This window comes from Oncorhynchus mykiss, chromosome 17 (assembly GCF_057628025.1).
Source record: "Oncorhynchus mykiss isolate SJ-2025 chromosome 17, ASM5762802v1, whole genome shotgun sequence".
Classification (NCBI taxonomy): domain Eukaryota; kingdom Metazoa; phylum Chordata; class Actinopteri; order Salmoniformes; family Salmonidae; genus Oncorhynchus; species Oncorhynchus mykiss.
The window spans coordinates 24,541,259-24,558,566 of record NC_143038.1 but is presented as its reverse complement, the minus strand read 5'-3'; the positions used below and the strand labels follow the sequence as shown (position 1 = coordinate 24,558,566).

General features: G+C 42.3%; 1 protein-coding gene across 1 annotated transcript in view; it reads right to left on the bottom strand.

Annotated features, from left to right (window-relative positions):
• The window catches only part of angpt4 (angiopoietin 4), a 50,394-nt gene extending 33,590 nt beyond the window's left edge, over window positions 1-16,804 (bottom strand). The window contains exon 1 of the mRNA XM_021568371.3: window positions 16,019-16,804. Coding sequence (XP_021424046.1) covers window positions 16,019-16,342 — 324 coding nt within the window. The 5' untranslated portion in view covers window positions 16,343-16,804. The remainder of the gene's footprint in view (window positions 1-16,018) is intronic.
• Between the last annotated feature and the right edge of the window lie 504 nt (window positions 16,805-17,308).

The following is a 17,308-nucleotide window of genomic DNA, read 5'->3' as shown; positions in this document are numbered from 1 at the left end:
GTGCCGGCCGAGGCACGGGCGCTGGACAAGCCGCAGGGCGTGAAAACCCGACGTACCGGCAGAGGCGTGAGAGCCTGGCGAGCCGGCTGAGGCCTGACGTGGGATGGGCGCCTTCCCGAGCCAACCTGGGCAAGAAACCTCTCAAGCCAGCTAGGGCGTGACAGCTCGACGAGCTGGTTTAGGCACCCCCGGTTCCATCAGTGGCGCCACCCAGACCCGACATTACCACCAACCGGAAAGGCAGCACAAGACAGGAACAGCGTCAGCACATGGGTATACAAGGAAACATGACAATCAATGCTGAAGCGGGGGAACAGACAGATAAAGGGGAGGTAATGACAGAGGTGATTGAGTCCAGGTGAGTCCAATAATTGCTGATGCGCGTGACAGGGAAGGCAGGTGTCACACCCTGACCATAGTTTGCTTTGTATGTTTCTATGTTTTGGTTGGTCAGGGTGTGATCTGAGTGGGCATTCTATGTTGGATGTCTTGTTTGTCTATTTCTATGTCTGGCCTGATATGGTTCTCAATCAGAGGCAGGTGTTAGTCATTGTCTCTGATTGGGAACCATATTTATGTAGCCTGGGTTTCACTGTGTGTTTGTGGGTGATTGTTCCTGTCTCTGTGTTTGCACCAGATAGGACTGTTTAGGTTTTCACTTTTCTTGTTTTGTTTAGTTATTTCATGCATAGTGTCTTTATAAATTAAAGAACATGAATAACCACCACGCTGCATTTTGGTCCGCTTCTCCTTCACAACAGGAAAACCGTTACAGCAGGTGTGCGTAATGATGGTGGCAGGAGTACGTAATGCTGCGCCCTCGAGCACCAGGGGGAAGAGCAGGAGCAAGCGTGACAGAAAACAACTGTTTGCAAACTATTGGATTAGGTTAAACCCTATTTTATTTTTATTTTTAGTCTGATTAAACTCATATTACTGTTACATAATGTCAGATCCTTGTGAAGATGTCAAACTGCTCATGTATTTCTTGGAATTATGATGGTAAAGACATCTTATAAGCAATACATGAAGTTTATTTCTAAAACGTTACATCCACACATTTCTCACATCTCTGTTTTATAACCAGAAATGATTGCTTATGGGTGACCAGTACCAGTGACCTTCATGTGTTTGTAAAATATTACCGTTCTCAAATGTTTATTCATATATTTTAGGTGTGTATAATATACAGTACCTGTCAAAAGTTTGGACACACCTACTCATTCAAGGCATTTTCTTTACTTTTACTATTTTCTACATTGTAGAATATTAGTGAAGACATCAACACTATGAAACAACACATATGGAATCATATAGTAACCAAAAAAGTGTTAAACAAATCAAAATAAATTTACAATTTGAGATTTTTCAAAGCAGCCACCCTTTGCCTTGACAGCTTTGCAGACTCTTGGCATTGTCTCAACCAGCTTCATGAGGTAGTCACCTGAAATGCATTTAAATTAGTAGGTGTGACTTGTTGTGCATCTTAATGCGTTTGAGCCAATCAGTTGTGTTGGGACAAGGTAGGGTTAGTATACAGAAGATAGTCCTATTTAGTAACATACCAGGTCCATATTATGTCAAGAAAATAAGCAAAGAGAAACGACAGTCAATCATTACTTAAAGTCATTAAGGTCAGTCAATGTGGAAAATTTCCATAACTTTTAAAGTTTCTTCAAGTGCAGTCGCAAAAACCACCAAGCGCTGTGACGAAACTGGCTTTCATGAGGACCACCACAGGAAAGGAAGACCCAGAGTTACCTCTGCTGCAGAAAATACATTTATTAGAGTTAACTGCACCTCAGATTGCAGCCCAAATAAATGCTTCACAGAGTTCAAGTAGCAGACACATCTCAACATCAACTGTTTAGAGGAGATTGTATGAATCAGGCCTTCATGGTCAAATTGCTGCAAAGAAAGCACTACTAAAGGACACCAATAATAAGAAGAGACTTGCTTGGGCCATGAAACACGAGCAATGGACATTAGACCGGTGGAAATCTGTTCTTTGGTCTGATGAGTCAAAATTTGCGAGTTTTGGTTTCAACTGCCGTGTCTTCGTGAGACGCAGAGTAGGTGAATGGATGATCTTCGCATGTGTGGTTCCCACCGTGATGCATTGAGGAGGAGGTGTGATGGTGTGGGGGTGCTTTGCTGGTGACACTGTCAGTGATTTATTTAGAATTCAAGAAAGACTTGCATTCTGCAATAATACACCATCCCATCTGGTTTGCCATTAGTGGAACTATCATTTGTCTTTCAACAGGACAATGACCCAAAACACATCTCCAAGCTGTATAAAGGCTATTTGACCAAGAAGGAGAGTGATGGAGTGGTGCATCAGATGACCTGGCCTCCACAATCACCTGATCACAACCCCCTGGAAGCCTGTATTTCAGACATAAGGGAGGGATGGTTGCAAATGTTTTACTTTTAAACTCAGAAAAAACAGAGATGCTAGTTCTGGGTCCCAATAAACAAAGAAAGCTGCTGTTGGATCTGACAATTAATCTTGATTGTTGTAGAGTCATCTCAAATAAAACTGTGAAGGACCTCTGCGTTACTCTGGACCCTGATCTCTCTTTTGATGAACATATTGTGGCAGACCAGGGGGTTGGGGTCAAAGCGTTTACACAGATCAGACACGGACAGAGTAGGATGAGCTCAGTTTCAAAGGGGTTTATTAAAATAATAGTCCAAAAGAAAAGAACAGGTCGCCCCCAAGAGACCCTCTCTGGGATACCGTCTTCTGGGCTCCGGGTCTTGCTGTATCCTGTGGGGATCAAAAACTGAACTCCCTCCTGTTACCTCTGGTACCGTCCCCAACTATACGGGAGGCCTTTCCTCCCCCAATCTCTCCCCTGTGTGCTTCCCTTCTGGCAGCTTCATGGGAGTTGTACAGCTGGTGAGCAATCAGCCCTTGATTACTCACCAATCCCCAATCAGCCCCAATTAGTCCTGGCCGGAGAGCCCGTCGAGACCTGGCACATCCTGCAGAAGGAGCCTTCGCCTCGTGATGTATACTCCGTCTGTCACCAGGCCTCGACGAGTCTCCCCCTGGTGGCTGACCTGCTGTATGCCACAATATCAAGAATATTCAAAGGACAGCTTTTTTCCATCTTCATAACATTGCGAAAATCAGAAACATTTTGTCCAAAAATGATGCAGAATGCTTTTGTCATTTCTAGATTAGACTACTGCAATGCTCTACTCCCCGGCTACCCAGATAAAGCACTAAATAAACTTCAGTTAGTGCTAAATACAGCTACTAGAATCCTGACGAGAACCCAAAAATGTGATCACATTACTCCAGTGCTAGCCTCTCTACATAGGCTTACTGTTAAGGCGAAGGCTGATTTCAAGGTTTTACTGCTAACCTACAAAGCATTACATAGGCTTACTCCTACCTATCTCTCCGATTTGGTCCTGCCATACATACCTACACGTACGCTACGGTCACAAGACGCAGGCCTCCTTATTGTCCCTAGAATTTCTAATCAAACAGCTGGTGGCAGGGCTTTCTCCTATAGAGCTCCATTTTTATGGAATGCCTATCCATGTGAGAGACGCAGACTCAGTCTCAACCTTTAAGTCTTTATTGAAGACCCATCTCTTCAGTAGGTCCTATGAGTGTAGTCTGGCCCAGGGGTGCGAAGGTGAACGGCAAGGCACTGGAGTGATGAACTGCCCTTGCTGTCTCTGCCGGGCCGGTTCCCCTCTCTCCACTGGGATTCTCTGCCTCTGACCATATTGCTAGTGCTCTTCCATGACGTCTCTAGGAGGGGTGCATCACTTGAGTGGGTTGAGTCACAGACGTGATCTTTCTGTCCGGTTTTTCGCCCCCTCGGGCTCGTGCGGTGGAGGAGATATTTGTGGGCTATACTCAGCCTTGTCTCAGGGTAGTAAGTTAGTGGTCTGTTGATATCGCTCTAGTGGTGTGGGGCCTGTGCTTTGGCAAAGTGGGTGGGGTTATATCCTGCCTGGTTGGCCCTGTCCGGGGGTATCTTCGGATAGTGCCACAGTGTCCCCCGACCCAACCCCGGTCTCAATCTCCAGGCTCCAGTATCTATGCTGCAATAGTCAATGTGCCGGGGGGCTAGGTCTGTTATACTTGACATAATTATTCTGTCTTATCTGGTGTCCTGTGTGAATTTAATTATGCTCCCTCTAATTCTCTCTCTCTCCCACTCTCCCTTCCCTCCCGGAGGACCTGAGCCCTAGGATCATTCCTCAGGAATACTTGGCTTGATGACTCCTGGCTGTCCCCAGTCCACCCGGTCGTACTGCTGCTCGAGTTTAAACTCTTCTGCCTGCGGCTAGGGAACCCTGACCTGTTCACCATATGTGCTTCCTTGTCCCGAACCTGCTGTTTTCGACTCTCTCTCTCTACTGCACCTGCTGTCTCGGCCTTTGAATGCTCAGCTATGAAACGCCAACTGAAATTTACTTCTGAGGTACTGACCTGTTGCACCCTTTACAACCACTGTTTTTATTATTTGACCCTGGTGGTTATCTATGAACTTTTGAACATCTCAAAGAACAATCTGGCCTTAAATGGCCGTGTACTCTTAAAATCTCCACCCAGCACAGCCAGAAGAAAACTGGCCATCCCTCAGAGCCTGGTTCCTCTCTAGGTTTCTTCCTAGGTTCCTACCTTTCTAGGCAGTTTTTCCTCGCCACCGTGCTTCTACATCTGCATTGCTTGCTGTTTGGGGTTTTAGGCTAGGTTTCTGTACAGCACTTTGACATCTGCTGATGTAAGAAGGACTTTATGAATACATTTGATTTTTTGATTGATTGATCAGATGATCTGGCCTCCACACTCACCACAATCAATGGTTTGGGATGAGTTGGACCAGAGAGTGAAGGAAAAGCAGGCAAAAAGTGCTCAGCATATGTGGGAACTCCTTCAGGAAGGTTGGAAAAGCATTCCAGGTGAAGCTGGTTGAGAGAATGCCAAGAGTGTTACAAAGCTGTAATCAAGGCAAAGGGTGGCTACTTTGAACAATATAAAATCTAAAATGTATTTTGATTTATTTAACAGTTTTTTGGTTACAACATGATTCCATATGTGTTTTTTCATAGGTTTGATGTCTTCACTATTTTTCTACAATGTAGAAGCCCTTTAATGAGTAGGTGTGTCCAAACTTTTGACTGGTACTGTATATATATATATATTATTTTGCCAAATACTATACAAAACATTAAGAACACCTGCATTTTCCATGACATAGACTGATCAGGTGAATCCATTTGAAAGCTATGATCCTTACTGATGTAACTTGTTTATTTGACTCTGTGGCAGTCTCATCTAGCTATCTTAAGATAAATGCACTGTAACTGTAAGTCGCCCTTGATAAGAGCGTCTGCTAAATGACTAAAATGGCAAATGTAAATGTTTTATGTGCAAATCTCATATTACTGTTTTGACAAATGTTTTATATTGATGTCACAAATATATAGTTTTTTTATTTATTTAATTTTTTACATTTGACTGTGTAAAACCTAGCAGTACTACTTATTTCTCTGAGATCGAGGCAGATATATAAGGGTTTTGCCAAAGAAACAACATTAGTCTATCTAAAAATAAAACCACCAAGTGATAGATTCAAACAAGTACATGTCTGTCATTGAACAAGCCCATGCCATAATTAGATGGTGAAAAAACAAACCAACCTTTTTCATTAGTTATTTTAACAACAAAAGCTATTTCTGAAAATGGATATACACTCCGTGTACAGTTTATTAGGTACTCTCATCTAGTATCATTTCGGACGCCCCTTTGCCTCCAGAACAACCTGAATTCTCCTGGGAATGGAACTATTGCTCAATTGGTATCAAGGGACCTAACGTGTGCCAGGAAAACATTCCCCACACCCTTACACCACCGCCACCAGTCTGTACCATTGACACCAGACAGCATGGGGCGGCAAATCCTGACTCTGCCATCAGCATGACACATACGGAATCAGGATTCGTCGGACCAGGCTATTTTTTTCCACTCAATTGTCCAGTGTTGTTGATCGCGTGCCCACTGGAGCCGCTTCTTCTTGTTTTTAGCTGATAGAAGTGGGACGTCTGCTGCAATAGCGAATACGTGACAAGGACCGGGGAGTTGTGTGTTCCGACATGCCGTTCTGCACTCCACTGTTTTGAGCCGCCTGTTAGCTTGCACAATTCTTGCCATTCTCCTTCGACCGCTCATCACAAGCTGTTTTTGTCCACAGGACTGCCGCTGACAGGAAGTTTTTTTGTTTGTCGCACCATTCTCTGTAAACCCCAGACACTATTGTGTGTGAAAAGCCCAGGAGGCCAACCATTTCAGAGATACTGGAACCGGTGCGCCTGGCACCGATGATCAAAGTCGATTAGGTCACTCATTTTTGTCCATTCTAAACGTTCAAACGAACAGTAACTGAATGCCTCGATGCCTCACGTGGCCACATGACTCAATGTCTGTAGGAGCTAACCATTTTTTGTGATTGGGGTGGTGTACCTAATTAACTGGCCACTTAGTTTATAGCATTTTGGAAAGAAACTCTGCACATATTTGTTATTAAAAGCCCCGGAAGAATGTTTTGCTACAGTAATGGCCAAATGATGGTGTTCAGTTCATGTGTTCTTTACTTTTCTTCAACCACAGTTTCATGTCTTGTAAAAACAGCTATTTGAATCCATCTAATGCTTCACAATATCACAGTAATGTGCAGTTTAAACTCTCAACAGAGTAATTTGGAATTCAGAAATTTCTCCTACAACGCATTCTCAAAATCAAAATTGCCCTGGACTTTGTAGAGAACAAACAGTACTGCAGTACACCATCCATAAATATCACATGCAGGGACACACTGGAGAAATTCATTAACAGAAAACAACTAGAGTTGTTCCCTTTGGCCAGAACCTCCTAGTGTAGGAGTTTCCAGTAGGAAATAGGCTTGCTGATGGTCATTCACCAACAATGGATCATAATGTAACATTTAAAAAAATGACACTAACATAATAACATCTGTATTTATTGTACCTGGCAAAGCAGTGGTTGATAGATTGTCTTCATGAAACGAAACGAGAATCTATCCAAGAGCAAGTGCGTTTGCATTACTCTGATGAATGATTAAATATTAGTATCGTTGTCAAAGTCTGATTGGATGCCAGACCCTCACTGTTTGGCAGACGCACCGTTTTACTGGGAGTTGAATCCTCACTAATTTTATTCTGAGCCACGGGATGCGTCCCAAATGGCACCCTATTCCCTACATAGTTCACTTAGATGGGCTCTGATCAAAAGTAGTGCACTATTAAAGAACAGCGTCCCATTTGGGATGCAACCATGGTGTCAGATCCATTAGCATGGCACCTATTAACATGACACAGGTATATTTACAGCCAACACTGTCTGCCTTTGGGCTACCAACCCCCACATGTACGTCACACATCCTTGGAAGTCGTGTCAGAGTCACTTGGAGTTGGTGTCAGAGTCACTTGGAGTGGGTGTCACTTGGCACCCTCAAACATGCAATAAGGAATACCAGTGAAAACTATACTCTGAGCAGCGTCTAACTTTTAAATCCAAGCAGCAAACACAGTTTGTGTCTACCAACCTCAGCTCCTCTAAAAGGGAATAAGTAATAGCAGGTAAACTACACACTGACCAAAGTCTAACTTTTAAATCCGAGCAACAAACCAAGTTTGTGTCTGTGTAGGGAGCTGGCATCAAACATACTGACAGGTTTACCTTGAGCTCTGTTCCAAGCCGTCCTTATGGTACCCAGCCTGCTTACTGTGCCTCTTGCCTTACATCATTTACATGTGATCTCCAGGCAATATAGGCATAGACTCCAGATTACGTGCTTGATTAAGAGCTAATACATCTGATTTCAGATCAGATTCTGGTAAAGCTATGTCAGGCCCTGTCTGCTTCCAAGTCCTCGACGTTGCTGTCAAGGAAATAATGGGAAAGTGATGTTTTTTTTGTCCTGAATATGTTTTTGTTTCTGCCAACTGCTTCCTTCAATAACCTTTCTTATAGGAAAGGCCAACTGACAAATTAATCTTGTAAGTATTTTCGTACAATGGGAAATCTGTTGGTTGATTAGTGAACCAGTGTGTGTACACAGGGGTTTGCTAATGTATTTGGCTTTTTTAGCATTGTTTAGAAGCTAAAGGACTTTACAAAGCAGAAAGACACAAGGCAAGGCCAGGCAGCATGGATAAACCCTCATTCTTGCCAGCGTACACAAGAAACAGAAGATACAGCTTAGTTTTGAGCAATGAATATCAGATGTTACAGACAGTATCGTATCGCCATTTTACAGTACTTTCATTGATACAGTCACATATGCATTAACATCTATCTGACTTTAGAGGCAGCCATAGAAGCTCCAGCCTGGCTCTGTCGGTCATAGTTCCAACATAATCCAGTTGGAACGGAGACAGAAGCAATACACAAGCCAACGATTTACGAGGGAGTTAAGAGACGTCCTTATCACTGTCTGGGAGACCGATAGTGGGGATGGTTCCTTCCACTCCAATGTTGACTGATGTCGTTGCAGGCGACAACTCTGGGAGTGCAGCCCCCCTCGACCATCGCAGTCTTGGAGATTTCTGAGACACTTCCTCAAGAATGATAATCATGGGAGAAAATGTTTATTTAGCACACGGAGGCCTCCACTGATCTGAGCCAACCCAATGTACACAAACAGGCTGCAACAGGCAGCCCAATTCTGATGTTTTTTACACTAATTGGTCTTTTGACCAATCACATTGATCTTTCCACATCAGATCTTTCTCCGAGCTGATCTGATTGGCCAAAAGACCAATTAGAGGAAAAAAATATCAGAATTAGGCTTCCTGTCGAAATTCAGCCAACGTCTGGTTATGACTGTGACGTTGGCACACACTGGCTAGGATTCAAACAAACCGCAAGGGCAGACTTTTAAAGTCAAATGCTGTACAATGTTGGCGTACTGTTACATATCATATGCATTTCACCATCTGCGCACTCTTTCTTTAATGTTGTCTGACAATGCCACATGGAAAGCAAGCTTCTTAACTTTTACTCCGGGATTGAATTTCCATTATGGAGACGTTACTGTAGGATCTTTCAGCCTCTCAAACTGTTCAAATGACACCAACTACAGCAGAATCCCTCTAGGACTTCATTCTTTTCCCAGAATGAACTCCACATATTGTCGAAGGCATGGCACTTTGTATGAGGCTTTGAACAAAGGATTCTCGTCATCAAACATGTGGCAAATTAAAGCTGTAAGAGCTTTTGATGCGTTTCTGCAGAAGTCAGATCCTTCCGATTGATAAGCTGGTAATCAGCGGAGGCTGATCTGAGATCTGGCGTTAGAGGGGAGTCCCGTGACAAAGGCCTTTACGAGGTCGTTAAAGACACTGCAAAACGCACTCCCCTCTCCATGCCCTTCACAGCCTGCAGTGAAAACATTCTCAAACTATTCCCAACATTTCCTCCCCTTTTTAATAATCACTCCAATTCACTCCCTGCAGGGAAATGAAACCAGATGCTTCAGATGCTTCAGGGACTAGTTAATGCAGTATTATAGGAGGAGAAACTCTGCGTATTCAAAGAATCATTGCTATTAAGTATTATTATAGCTGTCAGATAGAGATTGGTAGAATCTGTTTGAAGTACACTATAACGAATGACGGCACTGGGACGTTGGCAAGGTATCCTCAAACAGATCATCTGTGAAGGAAGAACACTACAAGGATTCAGTGATATACGTTTGAAGTTGAAGTTGATCAATTATTGAAATAGTTTGTTTTTGCTGTTTTCTTATGTTCAAAGTTCAATGCACCACAAAGTATCACAGCCGCAACGACCATTCATTCACAACAATTACAGTTTTGTCCAAAACGATCATACAAAATAATAAACTGAGTACCCAATGAATATGAAATGTGAGTGCACTCAATTTTCTCAATTCAGTTCAGTTCCTACCACGATGTACCAGGCAAATGTCCCTCTAGAGATAAGGTGATGATGAGGATTGTAGAAGCTGCAGATGATGAGCCTCTGTAAAATGCGAAATGATCATCAATATCAAAAGCATTCATGCTTATGTAAATATCCTTACTGGTTTTAGATCCTAAATATTATGTACACCTTAGTTATTCATCAAGACAGGCATAGAACTCAGCTAGCTAACTCACCATGATTCTTCGTTCACAACATCAAGGGAAAAGACTCCCAATTATCTTCTGGTTCAGCACACTGATTATCTAAGCACTTGATTCTTCTGTAGTAGTAATTATATACTTTACAACTTTGGTTTCTAGTTGGTTTCTAGATTTCATCTGCTTCAAAGTTTGTGGGTGCTCTTATCCAAAGGCCAGATGGAAAGAGAGCGAGATCGTTCAGACTCTAGGGTTTGCCAACAAACTCCAAACCCATAAGATTTGTGAAAATAAATTAACTTTAAGCTGTCAGTACCTGCAATTGGGCACTATATTTACTTAAAAAAATACGTACAGTACCAGTCAAAAGTTTGGACACACCTCCTCATTCAAGGGTTTTTCTTTATTTGTACTATTTTCTAAATTGTAGAATAATAGTGAAGACATTAAATCTATGAAATAACACACATGGAATCATGTAGTAACCAAAAAAGCTTTAAGCAAATCAAAATAGATTTTAGATTCTTCAAAGTAGCCACCCTTTGCCTTGATGACAGCTTTGCACACTCTTGGCATTCTCTCAACCAGCTTCATGAGGTAGTCACCTGGAATGCATTTAAGTTAATTTGTGGAATTTCCTTCCTTCTTAATATGTTTGAGCCAATTATAAGTATTGTGACAAGGTAGGGGTGGTATACAGAAGATAGCCCTATTTGGTAAAAGACCAAGTCCATATTATGGCAAGAACAGCTCAAATAGGCAAAGAGAATCGACAGTCCATCATTATTTTAAGACATGTAGGTCAGTCAATGTGGAAAATTTGTGCAGTCGCAAAAACCATCAAGCGCTATGATGAAACTGGCTCTCATGAGGACCGCCACAGGAAAGGAAGACCCAGAGTTACCTCTACTGCAGAGGATAAGTTCATTAGAGTTTACTGCAGATTGCAGCCCAAATAAATGCTTCACAGAGTATAAGTAGCAGACACATCTCAACATCAACTGTTTAGAGGAGACTGTATGAATCAGGCCTTAATGGTCGAATTGCTGCAAAGAAAGCACTACTAAAGGACACCAATAAGAAGAAGATACTTGCTTGGGCCAAGAAACACGAGCAATGGACATTAGACCGATGGAAATCTGTTCGTTGGTCTGATGAATCCAAATATGCGATGTGTCTTTGTGAGACATAGAGCAGGTACATGGATAATCTCGAATGTGTGGTTCCCACCGTGAAGCATGGAGGAGGAGATACGATGGTGTGGGGGCATCTTTGCTGGTGACACTGTCTGTGATTTATTTAGATTTCAAGGCACACTTAACCAGCATGGCTACCACAGTATTCTGCAGCGATACGCCATCCCATCTGGTTTGCGCTTAGTGAGAATATAATTTGTTTTTCAACAGGACAATGACCCAACACACATCCAGGCTGTATAAGGGCTATTTGACCAAGATGGAGAGTGATGGAGTGGTGCATCAGATGACCTGGCCTCCACAAGCACCCAACCTCAACACATTTGAGATGGTTTGGGAAGAATTGGACCGCAGAGTCAAGAAAAAGCAGCCAACAAGTGCTCAGCATATGTGGGAACTCCTTCAAAACCTTTGGAAAAGTGTAATCAAGGCAACGGGTGGCTACTTTGAAGAGTCTCAAATATAACATATATTTTGATTTGTTTAACAAACGTGTCCATATGTGTTATTTCATAATTTGGATGTCTTCACTATTATTCTACAATGTAGAAAATAGTACAAATAAAGAAAAACCATTGAAGGAGTAGGTGTGTCCAAACTTTTAACTGGTAGTGTATATGTTTACATTACTTTTTCGATTGATTTCCCACAATGTTATAAGTCAGAAGACAGCAATCCATACTTTCCTAGGACCATGTAAATGTCCTATGTCGAATTAACTTGTTTTTGCCTCCCTCTGAAGGTTGGCTGCATCACTCCATCCATTTCTATCACTTCACTGCAACTTTACGTCAAAGGGGCGGTCCTTAGAAAAACATTTATCCAGCTCGACTGCTTCGTGGCACAGACATGGCAAAGCAATTGCTGAATTTGTCTCGAGCAGGCGGATCTCAATACATAACTTTCAGAGCTCTAAGATAAAGAATGCAACTACACACTTCCTTAAACCTAAAATAAATAAAGAAGTAATTTTGTGTGGAAGTCAAACATTTGTATTATGTTGGAGGTAGACACATTGAACATGCTCAGAACAACTAAATCTAGACCTTTACATATCCCTTCTACCATTGTCTGTAGGAGGGATGCACACTATTTAAATGGCCCAAATGTTGATTTAGACATTCATTAATTTAACAAATTTTGACTTTCACTAATGTCATGATATGTTTGGTAAATAGTAAAGGTGTAATATTTTGAGTGGATGTTCCTAAACCAGATAACTGGTTACAGTGCATTCAGAAAGTATTCAGACCCCTTCACTTTTTCCACATTTTGTTACGTTACAACGTTACTCTAAAATGGATTAAATCTAATTTTTCCCCTCATCAATTTACACAAAATACCCCATAATAACAAAGTGAAAACAGGGTTTTAGCCATTTTTTCAAACGTATAAAAGTTTAAATACAGAAATAGCTTATTTACATAAGTATTCAGACCCTTTGCTATGAGGCTCAAAATTGAGCTCAGGTGAATCCTGTTTCAATTGATCATCCTTGAGATGTTTCTACAACTTGATTGGGTCCACCTGTGTTCACCTGTGTCCAGAACGCTCATTACCTCAGACAGGACAACGACACTAAGCACACAGCCAAGACAGCGCAAGAGTGGCTTCGGGCCACTCAAGGACAAGTCTCTGAATATCCTTGAGTGGCCCAGCCAGAGCCCAAACTTGAACCTGATCTAAAATCTCTGGAGAGACCTGAAAATAGCTCTGCAGCGACACTCCCCATCTACAGAGAAGGATGGGAGTAACTCCTCAAATACAGTTGTGCCAAGCTTGATATTTCAGGTTTGTATTTTTAATAAATTTGCTAACAAATACTAAAATCTATTTTATGGGATATTGTGTGTAGATTGATGAGGGAAAAAAAGATTTCAATACATTTTAGAACAAGGCTGCAACGTAACAAAATGTTGAAAAATTCGAGGGGTCTGAATATTTGTGTGAATAAACAATTCCAGGTGAATGCCAAAGGTCATATTTTTCTAGTGAGGGGGGCACTACTACATTCATGAAATATTGCCCTCTTGCTAGATTGATGACTAAAGCCATTGCGAAACAGGACTGTCAGCTCAACTGGTTAATTAAGGACTGTCTTGTTTTGTGAAAACATTAGGGAATGTCTAAAATAGCATGGTGTGTGGTCCCATAAAAAAAATGTAACCTTTAGTAACTAGGCAAGTCAGTTAAGAATAAATTCTTATTTACAATGCCGGCCTAGGAACAGTGGGTTAACTGCCTTGTTCAGGGGCAGAACAACAGATTTGTACATTTTCAGCTCGGGGATTCGATCTAGCAACCTTTCGGTTACTGGCCCAACACTAAAGAGCATTATAATTTATAATGAAGCACAGAGAAATCAGCAGGTGCAAAGTAGCAAGCATATCCATGTTCATATTGAAAGTTTATGGTTCCACTACAGTATGTCACTAGAAAGCCCTAATCATATGAAGTGGTGGGCATCCCGAGTGGCGCAACGGCACTGCATCTCAGTGCTAGATGGTTCGAATCCAGGCTGTATCACAACCGTCTGTAGGGCCGTGCACAATTGGCCCAGTGTCGTTCGGGTTTGGCCGGGGTAGGCCGTCATTGTAAAGAAGAATGAGTTCTTAACTGACTTGCCTAGTTAAATATTTGTATTTATTTTCTAACTGTGAGGCCTGCGCATCCCAAATGTGATCCCCCCCCCCCCCCCCCCTTGGCAAGTGGCAGAATTTTCACTCAGTACAACCTGGGGCCAGACCATTTCTCAAGCTCTTTCAAATAGGACATACAATCACTGATCCCTGTGTCTTTGATGGTGGCAGAGCTCTTTTCCAGAGAAGCCTTTGGACCACAGCCATAAAAAAAAAGCTGAAAGTTCAAATGGCTTCTGCCTTCTCCATTCTCTCTCTACCCATTCTTTGGAGCCGATCTACACTTTCTGTAGCCAGTGATTGGTGCTGGCTATCAGGGAAAGAGCACTCTGCCACATCAAAGGGTGACTCCACTCTGTCCATACCAGGCTGAATGCGAGCCTCATTTGATGTCAGTCATTTGGCAGCAAGCTAAACAACCTGCTGTTAACTGCCTCACTTACTGGTGTTTACAAGGAAACATGTCAATTGAATATTATTCTCCACAAACACTGATGTATTCAGAGAGTTAGAATATTCAGTAGGAAAAAGTCAAATGCAACTGTAAATTTTTTTGTTGTTGAAGGTTTGGTAAAATACCTACATTTTCTGCAGTGATTTGATATGGTAAACTGACCTCTGTAAACCCAGAAGGTCAAGGGTCATCCTCCTCTCTCCTGTTGAGGTGAGGCAGTCTTGAGCTCTTTTACTTGACCCTTTGCATGTTTTTATCGAAGTGGGAGGTACAACGCACACAGTCGATTTGCGCACACACACACACACACACACACACACACACACACACACACACACACACACACACACACACACTTTATTCTTCTTTTCATAATTTGTTCTTTGAATCTCCATAAGCATAATCCCAATAAATCAATATGAACTGGTGTTCACGCTCCAGAATATAGATTAGAACTGAGGTATTTCAAAGCAATTAATTCCCATTTCGGTTTCCTATTGGTTGAGCACAGTTAGAATTTACTTATAGGGCCAATTATAGTGGAAATAATGAAACGTTCATTTGGTTCATTAAAGTAATTCTCCTGAGATTTTCAAAAACAACACCGTAACAAAAAATGTGCACATTGTTCAGGCTTGATTACCGTTGTTACTCTTGTGCAGCATTGTAATGATGATGAATGTAGACCGTAGGGGAGAGTGGGGTAAGTTGAGCCTCTTTTACGTTAAGCATCAAGGGAAATATAATAAGTATTCAGACCCCCTGACATTTTTCACATTTTGTTACGGTACAGACCTATTCTAAAATGGAGTATGGCCTGAACGCCATCCTTTAGAATGCACTGTATATTTCAGGATGTTGTGTATACCTGAACATAATCACAATTCATGTAAACATTACAGTTTTGAAAACATAGCTTGTACAACAAAAGTGGTCTCTTGGCTCAACTTAAGTTGAGCCAAGGGACAGGTTAAGTTAAGCCGCCTACACATTTCTGTATTAAGTGAAATATTACCACTACCTTTGTAAAAACCATGTCTATATTTATTTCCCAAACACAATTCAACACAATCACAATCACTTTTTTGTCTTTTAATAATTTTAAACATATTTTAACACAGGCTTAACATACACTTCATATTTTTTTGAACCCTTTCTACATAGGCTAAGCCCTGTTGTTACTTCATATCCCAGCGATAATGTCTTGCATTACGCCTGGGAAGAAAGTACTTCGATTTGCTCAATTTGCCATTGGTTCCACCACTGCCAAAACACCAGTTAGAAGCTAATGTTTTATGCGATCAGTTAAGTAAGAACTAAACAAGGGAAACTTGCGTGTGGTCTACATTCACCATTGCTCACTGAGGACCACTGCTCTTTGCTTTGCTGTTGGTCCTCTTTCTAAACCCACAATATCAGAACCATATATTTGGCTCCCGATTGGCCCAGCGGTCTAAGGCACTGCATCTCAGTGCACAATTGGCCCAGTGTTGGCTGGGGTAGGCCGTCATTGTAAATAAGAATTTGTTCTTAACGGACTTGCCTAGTTAAATAAAGGAAAAATAAAAAGTACAGGTATCAGCTCTTACCTTCTGCAGCCACTGCGTGTTGTTCTCCATGGCCGTCTCCAGGTGCTGCAATTTCTGTGCAGACCAGTCACTCTCTGCAGGGGGTGGTTTGTCCCTTTGAACCATGTTGGTGCTGCCGTATTGGACCGGGCTGGCCTGACAGCGCTCCATCTCTGGTAGGATGAAGGTGTAGCTGCAGTGGCCGTGCTGGACACGATGGAGCCCCCTGCGCTTTTCTCCTCTGCGCCTCTGCCCTCTACCACCTCCTCCACTAGCACCCACTACGCTAGCCCCCATTACCCCAGCCGTCAGCATCAGCCCCCAACCCAACAGGATTTTCCTCATGGTGCTCCCCACACCTTAATGCCCAGGTAGTAGCACCTGTGCCGAGGTGTTGTGATAAAAGTGCCCCCTCCCCCCCACTTCACTCACTCACTTGAGGTATGGATGCACATGGTTCCAAGCAGAAAAAGGAGAGGAAGCCCTTGTGTTCTCTTCTTCTTAATTTAGATGTATTTTGTCTGTGCTTTGGTTCTTATTATTCTTGATAAAGTCCTGATTTTCTCCCCGCAGGTCCCTGTTTCCTCTAAACTTTCCCTGGCCCCAGTGCTACGTAAGTGAACAGACACAAACATTGACCCCTAAATAGCCACAGAGAAAGAGAGAGGGAGGGGGAGAGAGACAGAGAGAGAACAAAAAGTGAGGGAGCAGCTCCAAATGACTCTCAATCTTCAATGTCCAAAAAAAGAGAGAAATGCTTTCCTCACATCCCACTCCAGTGGGTCGAGTTTCAGAAATGGCCAAAGTGAAATAGTTCTGCCCCCTCTTATCTGAGGGTTGGGGGGAGGGGGGAGCTGAGGGAGGTCTATTAGAACACCCCGTCTCTCCGCTCCACTAATCTGCTCTGTCCACGCTGGGGATAAAGATGCCATGTATGGTCTCTCCCCGTTTCAGCCCAGGTTAGGAAACATACATAAGTAAATGCACTTTTCACTGTTTTCCGAAGTGTCGATTCATTCACATGCGTCTAAACTTTTGAGAGCAAGCCAAATTAGCATATGCTTATCAGTCAACTAAATGTAAAATGTGTCATTTTTCACATTTTCTGAATATAGAACGTTTAACTTGTTGAAGCTTGAACGTGCACAACGTCATCCAGTTCTACTGTAGTCAGCAAATATACCATAGCATGCAGCTCATTGGTGAAACCATTTTTCGTCTACTGCACCTCGTTGCCCTTTATTTATTTTCTACACAATCCTTATTTTTGGCATAGTTTGTCTTGTATCTTATGTTGCGGCTGTTGCAGTC